Source organism: Molossus molossus, unplaced genomic scaffold, assembly GCF_014108415.1.
Source record: "Molossus molossus isolate mMolMol1 unplaced genomic scaffold, mMolMol1.p scaffold_m16_p_10, whole genome shotgun sequence".
NCBI classification, from domain to species: domain Eukaryota; kingdom Metazoa; phylum Chordata; class Mammalia; order Chiroptera; family Molossidae; genus Molossus; species Molossus molossus.
The window spans coordinates 95,293,053-95,310,629 of NW_023425345.1; the positions used below are offsets into that span (position 1 = coordinate 95,293,053).

Here is a 17,577-nt window from a genome sequence, read left to right on the forward strand (position 1 = left end):
CGAGAGAGGACGGCCTGTCACCTTGTGGAGGCCTTGGTGTCTAGACATTGCTGCGTGCGTAGCAGGTGTCTGTGTCCGCTGGGGGGAGGGATACCCCAGCAGAGACAGAGTGGCCGAGCCGAGATTTCCACCTCCCGGTTCCCCACCTTGAGGTGTGGCTTTGCTCCCCCTGGAAACGTGCTCACTGAACCCTTTGATCACTCTCGTTGGTTCGGCGCATTCCTTTGAGAGTCTGCTCTGTGCCAGCAGCACAGAGGAGATTTCTCTGGGATCATTCATTTGTGCCCAGGTATAAATCAAAGAGACGGGGCAAGGAAGAATGTGGTTCCGGGTCACAAGAGGGCAGGCTGCCACGGAGCGGGCAGAGGGCACTGCAAAGGGATGGGCCCTGGCAGCACACCTGGCTTGCTTTCCGCTCTGTCCAGGGCAGCCCAGCTGCACGGAGCCAGGTGTGTGCTCACAGCTCTGTGATGCCGGTGGCCTCGCCCAGACCTCTCCGGGCGGCGGTTGTGCCCTTGGTTGGGTGATACTCACACGGACAGCTTCCGATGGTCACAGACGCTCCTGGGATGGAGGCGGTCACAGACTGCCACCCCAGGCTTCTTCAGAGAACGCAGAGCCCAGCAGGGCAAAGAAACCCTGTCCTGACAGCTCCTTCTCTCCTTCCTCTCTTCCAGGCTTTTTAGTGCAATTTTAGAACAAGCGACCAAAGCTGACGGGGCGAATGCTCTCGGAGGGAAGGGGGCCGGCTTCGACGTGAAGGCGCTCAGGGCGTTCCGCGTGCTGCGCCCCCTGCGGCTGGTGTCTGGAGTCCCGAGTAAGTAAGCCCCTGTCCCTGTGTGGGCACCACCTCCACTCCCCCTCAGCCCGTTGCTGGGAGCACTTTGCAAAGGAACCTGATTTCATAATAAATGAGGTTTTTCCTAAATGAGTTCCTTTGCTTTAAAAAAAAACCCCAGCTCTGATGTAAGTCCATTAAAACTCACTGAACCCCAGCTCCTGGAAAAACCGACAGCACTCGCATGGCCAAATGAAGACAGCCTGCTCAGAGGAGACGACCCTGTGGCCATCTGAGCAGTCCCCGCAGGCTCTGGGCTGGGACTCGAAGTCCATTTGCAGCCAAAGAGCCAGGTGAGCAGAGACAGCTAATCCCCAAGGCTCACAGGGCCTTTTAGCCAATGGGATTATCTCTGTTCTCTGTATTTTTCCAAAGAACAATGAGAAAAGCCCCAGTGGATGTTCTAAAAGCTTTATTTCGCCGGTTCTTCCAGCCTCTTCCTCCTTTCATGTCAAACGGGGCCTCTGTGGCCTCAGAACCCCTGCTATGGACACCGCCTGCTATCATGAGGACGGGTTCCGCCAAGGGGTGGAGAGTGTTCAGTAATCTCAAGCAAGCAGACAGACACTAGAGAGGACTTGCCCAGCAGGACACCAGTCACGCGGACAGCCCCCTCCTACTGGGCTTCCAGAAGCCTGTCCCATTCTGGATGAGGCCCAGGTGCTGAACAAGCAGCCCCAGGGGACAAAATCAGCGTTGGGAGAGCTTAGCTGCGTCTTGCTCCATTTGCAGTAGCTGAGCGTAGTTCTGGATTAGTTTGCAAAGAGTTTACACCCTCAGGTCAGCTCCATCAGATCTGGCCCAAGACTTCAGGCAGAGGAGACCCCTATGGCCAGGCTGGAAGTAAACTACTTTGAGGATGGGACCAGGGTCAGGAAAATAAAGAGGTCCTCTGAGTACTAGCCTTTACCACCGACACCAGGGACAGAGTACTTGGTGACATGATGCTGCTTGGTGATATTTCTTAGAGTCACAGAGCCATAGAAATGCAAAGGACCGTATCTTAACCTGTCCAGCCCTTGTACATTCAGAGAATAGTCAACAGGTCTCCTCTAAGTAACTTAACCAGCAGCCGAGCAGGGCTGGAACTTTCAAACCAACTCTTTCCTACAATAACCCATGGCCCCTTGTAAAGAATTAACTCGATTGTCTTAGACTTTCACACACTTATCCTGCCTCTTCTGTTACGTTATAACCCCTTGAAGCCCAGAACTGTGCCTTATATAGTCTCTGACTCCTGCCCAATGCCTTGGTGGTCCCTGAGCGCGGTGGGGGAGTTCACTGGGGAAATGAAGCCAGAGCTGGACTGCTTTCTTGCAGTGAGGCGCCCTGGACAAGGCTGGCAGCCTGTCTTAAACTGGACGCAGAGTAAGTCACTCAAACTCATGTAGAGCAGATTCTCTCTGCCTCACCTTAACCATCTGGGGCACCGAGAAACAGAAACAGTATATGTGATGACCGAGACCCAGGTCCCCTCTTGTGAAGCCTAAATTATTTGGGTTTTCTTGGTCAGCAGTCATAACTCAGCAGAAGAAATTCAAGGGTGAGAATGACATCGAACGTGACTCGAAGGAGCTTATCATGATGGTGCAGCCAGGTGACAGGAAGCAGAATAGATTCCAAGCTGTAGCTGACCAAGCTTCAACGGATGGAGTGACTCTTACCCTGTTGTGAATGTGCTTGTTAGGGGCCCACAACCTCAGAACACGGTGCATGAGGACATAGAAAGAATAAATATGGTCCTTTCACTTGGGGACTAGGACAATCAGCTTTGGCCCCAGGAACAGACAGTCCCGAACTCAGGTGATTGCAAACCGGAAGCACGTGTACCTGGCTTGAGGCTCCGGGGATGCGGGCCAGCGGCAGCCGGTCTGGGCTCACCCAGGTTCTGCCCAGGCTGGAGGAGCACCAGCATGCCGGCCGTGTGGCTCTCGTGGCAGAGGGCGGTAGATGCTCACAGAGGGGGCAGAGCGCTCAGCCACCCAGACATGTGTTGTTTTTGTTCAAATATGGCTTATATCACGGCTGCTCACATTCCAGTAGCCAAAGCAAGTCGCGTGGCTATCTTTGTCCCGAAGATAATGGGACAAAGAAATGGGCCATACTTACAGAGAAGGATGGGCGAGTGATTGTGAACAAATAGTGCAACGTGTCGTAAAGGGATTGAGATCGTGAACAGAAATGGTGACCGTGATTACTCCAGGACGGAGATTCTTAATCAGAGATGCGTGTGCCTGAGACCCACTCATGCTTCCGTGCACGAACAGGGAGAATTTGATGGAGTAGCTGGGGCTCCGCTGTCGAAGGAAGTTCGTAAAGAGGGTGTCTGGTCTCCGTGTGCATTTAAATAATGGTGGGACTGTGTGGCGGTGGTCAGGGAGAGGTGAGGCTTTTGGAATTCTCTCATCGGGAAGATGAAGACATGAGAAAGCCCCTCAGACATGAGGCCCTGATGGGACCTGCCATGCAGCTCAGGAAGCTGTTTTTTGTCATTCAAGATGATGACACTGAGATGCTTTGAAGTGTGGACAGCCTTGCAAGGTGACTCCATGCTTGGGCTCAGGGCTAACAACTGTCTTGTGTTCTGTGGGTCACCAATATAAAGAGAAGAGCTCTTTTTGGAGCTTAAAGAAAGGGCTAATCCTGCCTTGCGCCCTTTTCTCAATAGAATCGTGTCTGTGTGACTTTCGGAGACAGTAGCGTGTGAACAGCCAGGTGAAGGTGTGTGTTGTACTGGTTGGGTTGATATCATCTAGGAAAGTGTCAGCCATCTCTCTCGTCCTACAGACCTAGACAGATGCCTCCTCCCGTTTCTCATAACTTAGGGTTGTCTTCTTTTATAGTTCAGCAAAACTCTTCAAAAACAAAGTTGCCTTTACCTATTATCTCCAATTCTTACCTTCCCGTTCTCTCTTTCTCCCTCACCCCTGCACCAGACGTCTCTTGGGGAGACACGTGGTTTCCATGTTGCAGAGTGTAGGGGTCATTCTTGGGTGCCGTTTTGCTTGATCTGTCTGCAGCATGGGGCCTTCTTATCTTCGATCGCTAGGCTTTTGGAATCCTGTTCTTTCTTGGTTCTCCCCCTACTTCAGTTGTCTTTCCTTCTCGGAAGTATTGCCGATTCCCCCTCACGTCATCCTCTTCACATTGCGGAGCTCCAGAGCTCAGCCCTCAGACCCTTCTTCATCTGCACGCAGGCCCTAGTTAGCATGTCTAGGCTCATGGCATTAGATATTGTGTCTTTGTCTTCTAACAGCCACCAGCGGTATGTCACCAGCTCAGACCGCTCCTCTGAACTTGGCCTGTGCACCTTCCTGCCTTCTCCATTCCTTCAGTCATATCGCATCAGCATCTTGCATTTCATGACATTCATAACAGACCTCCCCATCTTCCCAAAGTCCTTCCCATCCTGACAAATGTAAATGTCAACCTCATCCTTACAGCGACGTAAGCCAAAAATCTTTGACATCTCTATTTCTTTCACCCTTTGTATCCCGTCCATGAGAAAGTCCTATCAGCCGTACCTTCAGGATATATCAAGGATCGGGTGGTTTTCGCCACCACCATCTCTCACCTGGATTGTCATGGCAGCACATGGCCCTCTTAGAATACAAATCCCCTTAACATACATGTCTCTGCTCTTCTTAGAACCTTCCGAGGCTTCCTGAGTGAGACCCAATGTCCCTCAAGGCCCTGTGTGACCTGCCCCCTCTCCCCACGACCTCATCTCCTTCTATCCTTCCCTCCTCTGCCTCCTTGCCCACCTCAATGACCTCTTGCTGGGCCTCCCACGTTCCGAACTCCCTACACTGCAGGGCCTTTGCACCTGCTGCTGCTGCTTCGGGGCACCTCACTTAGCTGTCCACGTCTGGCCTGCTCACCTCCTCCATCTCTCTGAAATGTCGTCTTATCAGAGAGGCCTTCCCTTACCACCCATGTCGGCCTCCTCACGCCTCCTGCGCGTCCCCTGATTTATTTTCCCCGCATCACTTTTCACCACCTGTCGTGCTGTGTGTTTACTGGGTTATTTATTGCCCCTCGCCTCACTAGACTTTAACCTCCATGAGGACAGTTTTCACCTGTTTTGTTCACTGCTATATCCTCTTTGTAGACTGAATGGGTACCGTGACACGGTGCCCCATGTGAGTGGCATTGCTACACATAGTGATTACTAAGAACTAACAGGCCACTAGGAATGACACTGATGCTGCCCTTGCCGGTTTGGCTCAGTGGTTAGAGCGTCTGCCCGTGGACCAAAGAGTCAAGGGTTCTATTCCAGTCAAGGGCACGTACCTCGGACGCGGTTCGTCCTCGCCCCTGGTCAGGGTCATGCAAGAGTCAGCCAGTCAATGTGTCCCTCTCACATAGTTGTCTCTCTTTTTCTCTCTCCCTCCCTCCCTCCCTTCCTTCCTCCCTCCCTCGCTCCCTCCCTCTCTCTCTATCTGAAGATAAATGGAAAAATATCCTCGGGTGAGGATTTAAAAAAAAAAAATGATGCTGATGCTAAAAGACTTTCCATTTATTTATATGTGCCTTTTTTTCACTTTTCCAAGCGATTTTTCTTCTTCTGTGTTATTTAGTCTTCATGACAACTGTGTGATATGTTTATATACACATAGGAGATATGTAGATATTGAAGTGGTTATGTTATGTCTAGCAAATAGGTTAATTAAGTGGTTTGAGGGATCTGTAGCACTAAGCCCACAATGTTGCCATTAGTGTTTAAATGTCCATACGTGTATCAAATACCACTGGAACCCCACCATCATGGATTATGGAAGGGGAGAGGAGGCTGTGAGGGTACAGGTTCATGAGTCACTCATTAATTTGTTCAACTAACTTATGGATGCCGAATTTATGTCAGAGTCTGTGGCTCTTGCAGCAGATACAGAAATCAGAGTGATGCTGAGTGTGTTCTCAAAAGTGTCCATAGAATCGATGGCATAGAACAAAAACTGGAGAGCTCCCTCCCACCCCCAGAAAAGCTCAAGTAAGATGGGATGAGTTCTGTAATGAGTATGCTTTCAGGACTGAGGACAGAGAATCAAGAAGGGCTTCTCGGAGGAGGTGGCAGTTGGGATGGATCTGGAAGGAGAAGCAAGGAAGGGCAATCCAGGAAATCATGACTGTGGCCCTGGGTTTGTGCACAGTCAGGCTGCAAGGTTTAGGGGTAGATTTCACTGTGGATATAGAAATCAGTTGACTCTTTCAATGAAATTCTGTGTGATGGCAAGATCTGTTCATGTTGCTGTTTACGACTCTTCCGCAGGCAAGGAAATTGGTCCCCGTTTTGTGCTGCTCCGTGTTCCCACACAAAAGTGCTGTGAGGCACACAGGTTGTGCCAGAGGACCTGTGTGCAACCCGTATGCACCGGTCGTGCGGAGCAATAAACACGGCACACTGGGCGTGAATGATACACAGGTGGTTCAATATTTGCCGTGTGTATATAAGGAGGACCTTTGTTTGTGGAGCAGTTAGCAGGGGGTCATTTCCTGCTCTCCCTATATCCCATCTGCCCTCCTGGAGAAGAACTCTTGGGAGATGAATAAAGGGAGTGGGCAGAGGGAGAAGGGAGTGAGGATTTGTGAGGTCTTTGACAGAAACACACTCGATCTGGTGATGAAGGGGGTTGAACGGTCGGTCACCTCTACGCAAGACCAGCACCAGCCTGGAAAACACCGTCCACTCACCGTGCACTCACTGAGCGTGTTCTGTGAGCCAGCACGAGGTGAAACACTGGGGACACGGAGATTAATAGGACACTGTCCCCATCTGTCAAGGTACTTGAATGCCTTCAAGACTTTCCATGGGACCCATGTTTTCCTATGATACAAATTTTTTAAGGTTAGCTCTTTCTCAGTTAAGAGTGTTATTTCTGGAAGCACAGAGAACAGAAAACAGCTCGTTATTATATAAGGGTTTGCTTCCTAATGGAAAAGTAAGAAGCAGCACTGAGGACCATGTGTGGAGAGAGGTCAAACTGTCCTGTTTTTCTTGCTTAGATTAGGATGTTTCCTGAGAACAAATCAGCACCGGTCAGAAGGCACGTATCTGCTGAGTGGACACCGTGTAGAAGGCACTGGGAGAGACTTCAGACGCCATGGTGTTGAGCATGAGCACTTGAATCAGGCTGCCTGGCTTCTGCCCCTGCCTTACTCTGTGCCCTTGGAGACGTTTTCTCATCCAAAATGGTAGAAATAACAGCACTCAGTTCATACGTTGTTAGAAGAACTGAATGAGTCCGTGCATGCCAAGCACTCAAACAGTGCCTCGTGTACGGCTAAGCGCTCGGTTAAATGGTAGCTGTTACATCACATTACATCATGCATGTAAAATATGCATGACGAGATCACTATCAAGACAAAAGATAAAGAATATTCAAGTCCTGGCCGTTTTGGCTCAGCAGTTAGAGCATCTGTCTGTGGACCAGAGAGTCCCAGGTTCTGTTCCCACTAAAGGCACCTACCTCGGTTTCAGTTTGTCCTCGGTCCCTGTTGGGGTCATGTGGGTGGCAACCAGTCGATGTGTCTCTCTCACATCGATGTTTCTCTCTCTCTTCCGCCCTCCCTCCCTCCCGCTCTATCTGAAGATAAATGCAAAAATGTCCTTGGGTGAGGATAAAAAAAAAGAATATTCAAGAGTTAACTATCAGCCGGAGACCAACACATACTCAAGTGGCAGGAATATGGTTATTCGATTTGCATAGATGATGAAGTGATGCAAGGGGCCAGTTTTCCCAGGACAGTGGCCGTCCAGAAAAGTTTACAAAGGGGTCAGTATTGGAGGTGAGCCTTGAGGCGTATGCAGAAGAGGTAGGGATGGAGATAGGAGGACGTTTGTTTGTGTCACCAGTACAGGCCAGCGCGGGCCGGCACATAGGTCTGTGCATGCACCAAGCCCCGATGGGGGAGGAGCCAGTGAGAGGCAGAGGAGGAAGTCAGCAGGAAACAGGCTGGTGGGGCCAGGATTCCAAGCCAATAAGCAGTTTTCTAAACAGCCACTGCTGGTCCCTCTCCCTCAGAGACATTGAAAAGACTGCATTGCAGAGAAACAGCTAAATGTCTCAGAAATCCCCTAAAGAGTGTCAGAATGGATGGTGGACCTGAATTCCAGGGTCCCTGGATACAACTAGCTGGTAGCCACGCTGGGTTCAGAACCAGACCCAGCAGCCCACGTCCCCCCCGCCCCCCTCACCTCCCCTGCGAAGGCCCGTCTGGCCCCCTGCTCCTGAGCACTCTGCCCGAGATCCGCCGCTGCGGGACCCCTAACACTCTCTTACTGTTAATGGTAGAGCAGGTCCTTGACTTAAAACTTCCTGTGGCAAAGTGAAAAAGTCGCCCGAGTATCCAGGTGAACCAATCCTGCGATGCAGGTTTTCCTCCCGAATGGGCTCTCCCCTCCGGGGGTTTAGTGACTGTGAAATTGGCCACACTGATGAGAGAACACTGCCAGTTAATCAGGCCCACAGGGGGCATATTAGAGCTGCTAAAAACAACTTTCCAGAGTGTTTTCACACTTGGATAGTTCGGAAGTAGTCATGCCATCCTGCCTGAAATTTGCTCTTGGGTAAGTTGGGCGACTGTGGATTTGCAATCACCGTTACGGCTCCCAGGACAGTTCTAGGGCGCAGGAGGAAGCCCGCCTACCTGGAGGGAGAAGGTCTGGGCACCAGAGGCGGCCCTGCACACAGCTCCTTGCTCCCACTTGCATTTGTGGACACCTGCCCCCGCCGGATGTGGGGGGGGGGCGTCTGTCTAGAGCTGCTACTCAGAAATCAAGTAATTCAGGCCCCCTGAAATGTACACAATTTGGAAACTGAGTCCCAGAGAAGATCCACACTGCTTCCCACCTCACCCCCTGGTTTTCCCACGGCCTGTCATCCTCCCAGACCAACCTTTACTCCTCGTCAGGGTGACTTACGCCCTGACGTGCCCATGTGATGTAGGCGGTACAGTGGGCAGAAAACCCAGGCTGCGACCTTACCTCTGCTCCTGCCCAGCTCGGTGGCCCGGGCAGGGCATTTCTCTGGACTTCTGTCACACCTGTGACTTGAGGGGCCTGGGCTGGCCGGCCTCTGTGCCGCCTCCCTCCCCCCACGTCCTCCCCTCCGCACTAGGCAGTGCCCCTCGCCATCGGCGGGCCTTCTTGCCTCTCCACTCTGTTCACCTCCTCGCAGTTCCTCGACTCCGGCCCTCTTTCCCTCGTGTCTGCAGTGCTTCCTGTGCCTTTCACCCCTTCTGTCACAAAGGTCAGAGGACTTGAGACCAAAATGAGGGGCCCGGCCAGTGTGGCTCAGTGGCCGAGCGTCGACCCATGCACAGGAGGTCGCCAGTTTGATTCCCGGTCAGGGCACATGCCCAGGTTGTGGGCCAGGTCCCCAGTGGGGGGCATGCAGGACACGGCTAACCGATGTTCTCTCATCGATGTTTCTATCTCTCTCCCTCTCCCTTCCTCTCTCTCTAAAATCAATAAAGAAAAAACATTTTTTTTCAAAATGAGGGGACTCTTATAAGGCTACGGACAGGGATGTGGGCACAGGCCACCCCTAAGTCCATCCCTCACTCCGCTTCTCAGAAGGCCACGGCTGCCCTGTCCCTCTGCCCGCCCCGCTCAGAAATCCTTCCTGCAGCGTCTTCTGGGCTCACCTCTTCGCTGAAGCGGGATGTCGTGAAGCCTTGTGCCCTGCGCTCATCTGAGGTCCCTTCCTGCGTCAGTGTCTGAGTGGGAAGAGACTTCAGGTATCTGGTCCAACCAAGCTCCCTTTCCACAGACAGGAGCACGGCAGCCCGACTAGCTAAACGGCTTTCTCAAGGTGACCCGGCTACCTGGTGGCGGGCAGACAGGGCTCTGATTCCTACGCCATCTGTAGGGGTCTGAGGCCGTCCTGAAGGGACCGCCTGGTTTGGCTCTTTGGAGGTTACAGAGCTCCCTCGTGCACAGTAGTTCACATCACTGCAAGAGGGAAGCGAGCCCCCGCGGAGTCCGTGTTCCCTCCCACCTCCCCGCCCCAGGCAGCCCTGGTCTGTGTCTGCCCAGGCCGAGCAGAGCCCTCTGCAGCACAGCTGTGGACGGCGTGACCTCTTAGCATTCCGAACAGGTGGTCTGGCTGCTGTGCTGTGGAGTCTGAAGTTAGCTCGCTGGTGTGGGCATGCCTTGCCCATCAGACTCAGGACAGAATTTGGAATAGGGTCCCACACTCCCTGCCCCAGTCTCCCAACGCCTTTCGGGTTCACTGCACCTAGGAATTGATGCACCCTGTCCCCCGTCACCCAGCGTGATTCCTGACCTGCCACAGCCCTTCTCTCCTCTGATTAGGCACCTCTCGTCCCCTCCCTTCCAGGAGCCTCCCAGGGGGCCCCTGGACTGGAGTGCAGGGGTACAGTAACAGTCCCAGCTCTGCTGGCTACCTTTCTGTTCCCTGCTTCATGCTTTGCCTCAGTTTATCTACAGAGTGAGATTAATAATGGGTATTACAGACACAGGGAAAGATTTTACCTGTAAAGTCCCACCAGCTTCTAGCAACACCTCTTTTGCATCTCTCTCTTGAAGAGAGACTTTATGGACCGTGATGAGCCACAGCACGGGGGAGTAAGGGAAGACGGGTGACCAGAGCAGCAAAGCAAGTGGATTTAAACAGAGGACGTGTTTCAGAAGTCCCAGTTCCTGCTGTCGCGGACTTTCACTGAGAAGGTCTGGAATGGCAGGAACAGAATGTGACGAACCTGGAGAGTCTGTTACCTGGTGTTCTGCATGCAGCCACTCACAAAACAAGGTCAGAGACTGCATCCAACCCTCGGTAACTTCTCAAATTTACCAGAGCCCACAGACACTCCCCCAGTGACGGAAGGCCCCGTTTCCATTTGAGGAGGCGGTGTAGGTGGTGACGAATGTTGGGTGAGCCCCCTCTAACAGCAACATCGGGCGTCAGTGTGGCCTTCAGATTCCAAGAGCTTTATTGGTTGATGAATCGGCCCTGTGGCGCAGGAGGGCAGGGACAATATCCCCAATTTATAGAGAGGCAAAGACAGTCTCAAGTGCTTCTCCTAGAGTAGTGGAGATGGGGTGAGGGAGTGGAGGTGGGCTCAGACTCTTCAGTCTGGGGGTACGGCCGGCAGGATCCCCACCCCTGTTGTTGGGAGAAGGACAGAGCCTCCTCAGCAGGGTGCCCACCCAGCTTTGGAGAGTGAGGACAGTTGATCATTCCAGGGTTGGCTCCTTTATGTGTTTATTTTAAATGTGTTTTTATTGATTTTCAGAGAGAGAAGAAGGGAGAGGAGAGGAAGGGAGAGAGAGAAACATCCATGTGAAAGAGATCCATCAGTCGGCTGCCTCCTGCACGCCCCCTACTGGGGATCGAGCCCACAACCCAGGCATGTGCCCTGACTGGGAATCGAACCGGGACCTCTCGGTCCATGGGATGACCTTAATCCACTGAGCCGCACCGGCTGGGCTCCTTTATGTTTTCAGGGTTCATGAACCCCTTTGCCACAGGATCTGAAGAGAAATGGTATCACTGTCACCTGAGGGACTTATGGGGGTGGCACTCTGGGCCTGCAGGTTAGGAGACCAGTACTCTAAGTCTGGCCACAGATGTGACCTTGCCTTTTGACCTCTGACCCTCAGTTTCCTCATCTGGGAAATGAAAGGGTTAAACTGTATCAGCCCTGAAATTCTTCTGAGCAGTACATTCTGTGCTTCAACGACAGAGAACAGCAGTGACCTGAGCATTTTTAAAATCACTAACTGTAGAGGTAGTCGCGGACAGGGTGTGACCTTTGGCAAATGCCTTCACCCTTGCGGCTCCCCAGTACGGTAGCAGTCAGTGCGGAGGCGGGAGAATATGTCACACAGTAGGTCATCATGTTCATCAAGCACACGGCACCCAGGGTCTGGCAGGCGGCGTTACTCATGGAAGAAGAGAGCTTCTTCAACTCAGGAAGCTCCGCGATCGATTCTCCTTTGTGCCCGGCCCTTCCCCAGAGACCCCCAAACACGAAATAACAGCCAGCAGCAAGGTGACTGCAACTTAACGTAAAATAATGGCAATGCCAAGGCCTCTTAGGCTTGCAAGTGACCCATGCTTTACGAGTGCTGGAGAGAAAAGCGCGGGCAGAGGCAATGAAGACCCAGTGAGCTCAGTGTCCCATGAAGTGATCAGTACACAGAACGTGAGCCCCGTGTACCTGTTATCCTTGGCTCATTCCCTCGGACTGATTCACGACAACTAGTGGGCGAGGATACGATGCGGAGTCCTACTAGCTAGGTTCAGATTCCCCGAGCCGATGATTAGCTATGGGCTTCGCTTTTCTGACTATGAATGGGGCTTAAAATTGCACTTACCTCATAAGAGTTGTGAGGATGACATAAGAAGGTGCTTGTAAAGCAGTTAGAAATGGGCTCAGCACATAAGAAGCATTCAGCAGCCCTGGCCAGTTTGGCTCAGTGGTTAGAGCGTTGGCCTATGGTCCAGAGAGGCCCGGGTTCAGTTCCCGCTAAGGGCATGTACTTCGGTTGCAGTTTGTCCCCGGCCCTGGTTGGTCGTGTGGGTGGCAGCCACTCGATGTGTCCTTTTCACGTCGATGTTTCTCTTTCTCTCTCTCTTCCTCTCTCTCCTTCCCACTCTATCTGAACAAAAAATGGAAAAATGTCCTCGGGTGAGGATAAAAAAAAAGAAACATTCAGCAAATGTTAGATTCTAATATTCCTGTGGCTCCAACTTTCTTTCGACTTGCCCCAGGCTCCAAGTTAAACTGTCGGGAGGAAGGGGAACTTTTACACTTGATTTCTATAAAATCAACCTTATTGAGGTATAATGCATATTCCGTAAAGTGTACACATTTTAAGTGTACAGTCAATTTAAAAACAATATTCTTTATTGATTATTTTAGAGAGAAAAGAAGGGAGAGAGAGAAACATCAATAGGCTACTTCCTGCATGTCCCCTTCTGGGGATCGAGCCCACAACCCAGGCATGTGCCCTGACCAGGGATCGAACCAGGACCTCTCAGTCCGTGGGATGATGCTCAGTCACTGAGCCACACCGGCCGGCCTGTACGGTCAATTTTGTAAGACACTTACGACGGTGCAATTGTTTTGTTTTTATGTTTTGAGTTGTGTGAATTTATTATATATTTTGGATATTAGACCCTTATTGGAGGTGTTGTTTGAAAATATTTCCATCCATTTAATTGGTTGACTTTTTGTTTTGTTGATTATTTTTTTCTGTTCAGAAGCGTCATATCTTGATACATTCCCATTCGTATATTTTTGCTTTTACTCTTTGCCTTTGGGATCAAGTTCATAAAATCCTCTCTGAGACCAAGGTTAATAAATGTAGAACCTATATTTTCTTCTATGTGTAGGTCATCGATCCATTTTGAGTTAACTTTTGTGTATGGTGTCAAATAGCAGTCTAGTTTCATTCTTTTGTAGGTGGCTTTCCAGTTTTCCCAAAACATTTATTGAAGAGGCTTTCTTTTCTCCATTGTATGTTTTTGGCTCTTTTATAAAAACTTTGTGGTTCATATACATGAGGGTTTATTTTGGGGTTGTTAATTCTATTCCATTGTCTGTGTGTCGGTTTTTCTACCAATACCATGCTATTTTTATTATTATAGCTTTGTAGTATAATTTGAAGTCAGAGCATGTGATACCTACAGCTTTGCTCTTCCCCTCATCCCCCAGGATTGCTTGGCTGTTCAAAGTCTTTTATGATTCCATAAAAACTTGATGGGGATTGCATGAAATCTGTATATTGCTTTAAGTAATATGGCCATTTTAATTATATTGAAAACTACAACACATTGTTGAAACAAAGTGAAGAAGACAAAAAAGTCCATGTTCATGGAATAAACTCTGTACTTCATGTTCTCACAACTATAAACCTCCTTTTGCCCACCCTATATATACATATTTATTACAGCTGAAATAAGTTTTGTTAACATTTCTTGTCAGGTTGGTTTAGTTTTAATGAACTCTTTTAGCTTTTTTTGTTAAGTCTTTTCCCTTTAATTCTGAATAAGTTTACTGAGTATTTTTGGCTGAAATTTTTTCTCTTAGTGTTTTGAATATATCATACCACTCCCTTTTGGCTGACCAAGTTTCTGCTGAAAAATCTCCTGATAGTCTTATGGGGGTTCCCTGTATTTAACACATTTATTATCTCATGCTGCTTTTAAGATTCTCTTTTTGTATTTAATTTGACATTTTAATTATCATGTGTCTTGGTGTGGATCTTTTGGGGTTCATCCTACTGGAACTCTCAGAGTTTCCCGGATCTGGATGACTGTTTCCTTCTTCAGGTCAAGAAAGTTTTCAGTCATTATTACTTTAAGTAAGTTTTCTACCCCTTTCTCTGTCTTTCTTCTTCGGGGACCCTTTAATTAAAATGCTATTCTCCTTGATGTTGTCCAATAGATTCCTTAAGTTACCTCTACTTTTTAAAATTATTTTTTGTTTTTACTGTACTATTTGGATGAGTTACACTGCCCTGTCTTCTACATCAATGACCCTTTTTTCTGCGTCCTCTAGTCTGCTGTTGAAGTTTCTAGTGTGATTTTCAGTTCAGTTCTTATATTATTCAGCACGGTTAGTCTGTTACTTGTTACTTTCTTACCTGTTCTGTCTCTGGTGAAGATCTCACTGTGTTCATCCATATTATCCCAACTTCAGTGATCATCTTTGTGACCATTACTTTAAAATTTTTATCTAGTAAATTACTTATCTCTGATTTATTGTTTTTTTTCCTTAGGTTTTCTCTTGTTCTTTCATTTGGAACATATGCACCTGCTTCCTTATTTTACATGACTCCCTGTGTTTGTTTCTGTGTAGTAGGCAAAACAGCTGCCTCTCCCAGTCTTAAAGGAGTGTCCTCGTGTAGGAGATGAATTTTATCTCTCAGCCTAGCTCTAGCTTTGGTTGTCACACAAGCCTGTGTAATTGTTTAAACAGGCTGATTTACTCTAGACAGTTTCTGGTTGTTGAGGGTCTTCCAAAATCTGTCAATATTCCAAAGGAAGGGATCTTAGTCAGCACTTAGTTTCAGGCAGATTGAAAGCCAGACCCTCAGGCATTCGCTTTTAAAGTATTCAAATATATACAGTCTCGTGGAACCAGTTGTAAGACCTGCTGGCTTCCAGACCAGGCAATCTGGAGGTGTTCCCTAGGCGACAGTTGCAAAAATTGGGGCGTTAGACTAGGTATAATCTCCTTTAGGGGAGGTACCAGAAAGCGGTAGTGAGCCAAGGGAGAGCACGCAGATGGCACCCACAGCCTATGCTCCCTGAGAGCACACCCGCAGCCTCTTCATTCATGGCCAACCTGAAGCATGCCCCTCAGGCTGGTGCTCTCGACAAATAAATAGCCTTTCACAGAAAGGTTGGGGTGGGTTTTAGTCTGCTGTCTGTGTAGTGCCCTGGGTTAGGGGGAGGTGGAGGCATTGCTAGCCTGCCAAGAACTGTCTTTGTGATGATTATAGTGCTGTGGGGCCCAGAACGCAAGCCCCGCTGGCCACAGAGACAGGCAGTCAAGGAGCATTCCCTTTGTCGAGCCTCCCCCCACACAGCTGGCAGGTGCAGGTGGGTGCCAAACCTGAGCTTCCTGTCAACTTGGCTGACACCGTTCACTCTGCCCTGGTGCTTCCCTGGGACCCCCCCACCCAGCTCGCAGGCTGCCGTGAACCCTCCCAGCAGCTTTCACACAGCGTGTCTCAGCTCACAGTGCCGACCTTCCTAAATCTCTCGAAGGTTCACAAACCCCAAACAAGCAGCATCTGGCTCAGCTTGCCATGTACCTCTTGCTAAGCAGCCCCAAGCCTGGCACTAGTGGCCGCCAGCTTCAGTGCACAGCATAGCCTCTCCCAGGCGCCTCGAAGCCCAGAATGGGTGGGAACCTTCTACAGAACCTTTCGAAGCTCCTACCAGGTGGCCTGGCCCGGCACAGGCCGTGGCTGACCTTGGCCTGCATCGGAGTCCCTCCCAGGAGGCCCAGGACCAACACGCCTGGTGGCTGGCTTCAGACCTCCCCAGAGTACCACCAACCAGCTCCACAAACAACACATCCAAAGGGTGGACTCAGTAGACACCAGAGTCCCGCTAAAGAGAGTCCCGCTTCATGGCGTCAGCCCCGCACAGTAGCTTGTCTGCTGTAGTCACTCCTGCCCATTCCCCACAGCAGCCAGACCGAGGGTCAGTCCCTCCCACTGACTTGGCAACAGCGGTCAAGACTCAGCTAAACAGGACAGCACGCACAGCCCACACAGAGAACGTCCCTGGAGCACCCAGCTCAGGTGACCAGGGAGACGGCACCACTGGGCCCCACGGGAACCAGAAGGTATGGGAAAGAGACATATGCACATTTTGGAAATTAAGAATACAATAGTAAATTTGAACAATGCAGTGAATGGATTTAAAAGAAGACTTGGCCAGCTGAAAACAATTGTTGAACTGTAGAGCGGTGAGGAGAAATACTGAGAATCAAGCAGAGAGAGTCAAAAGCATCGACAATTCAAAACAATGTAAATGATTGGGAAATAAACGATGAATTTTATGAGATGTTGTTCTCTAAGTCTATCGGTAGACTCATGAATTTTTATTAATGTGGTGAATTACATTTTACCTTGTTATTTAAGTATAATATAGTGGTTATCTTGATGTAGGAAGGATAGCACCTAGCAAGGGGCATGAGCTGGGCTTCTGTGGAGCTGACGATGTTCTGTTTCTTGACCTGTGTGATAGTTGCATAGCTATTTATTTTGTGATCAATTATAGGCTGTAATATATTTCTTTTATGCATCTGTATATGTTATGTCTCACAAATCGTTTATCAAGAAGTTTTTTTAAAAAAAGGAAACGTTCAGGTCTAGGCATCTTCATCATAGCAGGTACCCAAAGAGGTCTGCTTCCTGTTCCGACCATGGCTGAAGGATGCAGTCTATCGCCAGTCAGGAAGGGGCGCACGTGCCAAGTCACGATCCGGTGACGCCCACTGACCAGTGTTGTCATGGGAGATACGGTGCTGAGAAGAACTGTAAAGCTCTCTCTGGGACCAGAGGGAGAGAGGCCATTCTTAATGATATCTGCCGCAGCACAGGGGCAGGAAGTTGGGTAGAGAGTTTGCCATTTTTGCCTGGATAGTGGCTAAGAGTGGAGGATTTAAAGTAAGGTTGGGCCCTGGCCGGTTTGGCTCAGCGGTTAGAGCGTCAGCCTGCGGTCTGGAGAGACCCGGGTTCGGTTCCCGCTAAGTGCGCGTACCTCGGTTGCAGTTTGTCCCCGGCCCTGGTTGGTCGTGCGGGTGGCAGCCACTCGATGTGTCCCTTCACATCGATGTTTCTCTCCTCTCTCTCTGTTCCTCTCTCTCCCTCCCACTCTACCTGAACAAAAAATGGAAAGGTGTCCTCGGGTGAGGATAAAAATAAATAAATAAATAAAGTAAGGTTGGCTTGGCTTTTAACTCCAGCTTCAGCATTTACAAGGTGTGTAATTTTGGACAAGTTGTTTGTCTTACTTAAGTCTCAGTTCATTTATCTTTATCAAAATAGTCAATTAACTAAATGAAATGATATATGTAAAGCATCTAATGAGTCCTCAAGACAGGAGGCTGGTATTATCATTATTTTTGTTTGCTTTGGATCATCTTATCTCCATTTGGCCATATTTATTTATTTTTCCTAGTATCAAGGTTTCTCTTATTTTTTTTCTCATCTCAACCCCTGTTGCTAATACAAAAAAATTAATTCAATA

At 49.6% G+C, this 17,577-nt stretch overlaps 1 protein-coding gene across 12 annotated transcripts in view; it reads left to right on the plus strand.

Moving 5' to 3' along the window:
- CACNA1C (calcium voltage-gated channel subunit alpha1 C) overlaps nt 1-17,577 on the plus strand; it is a 579,936-nt gene that overhangs the window by 368,778 nt on the left and 193,581 nt on the right. For all 12 annotated transcript variants that reach the window (XM_036252393.1, XM_036252392.1, XM_036252383.1 and 9 more), the window contains exon 5: nt 678-817. In XM_036252393.1, coding sequence (XP_036108286.1) covers nt 678-817 — 140 coding nt within the window. The remainder of the gene's footprint in view (nt 1-677; nt 818-17,577) is intronic.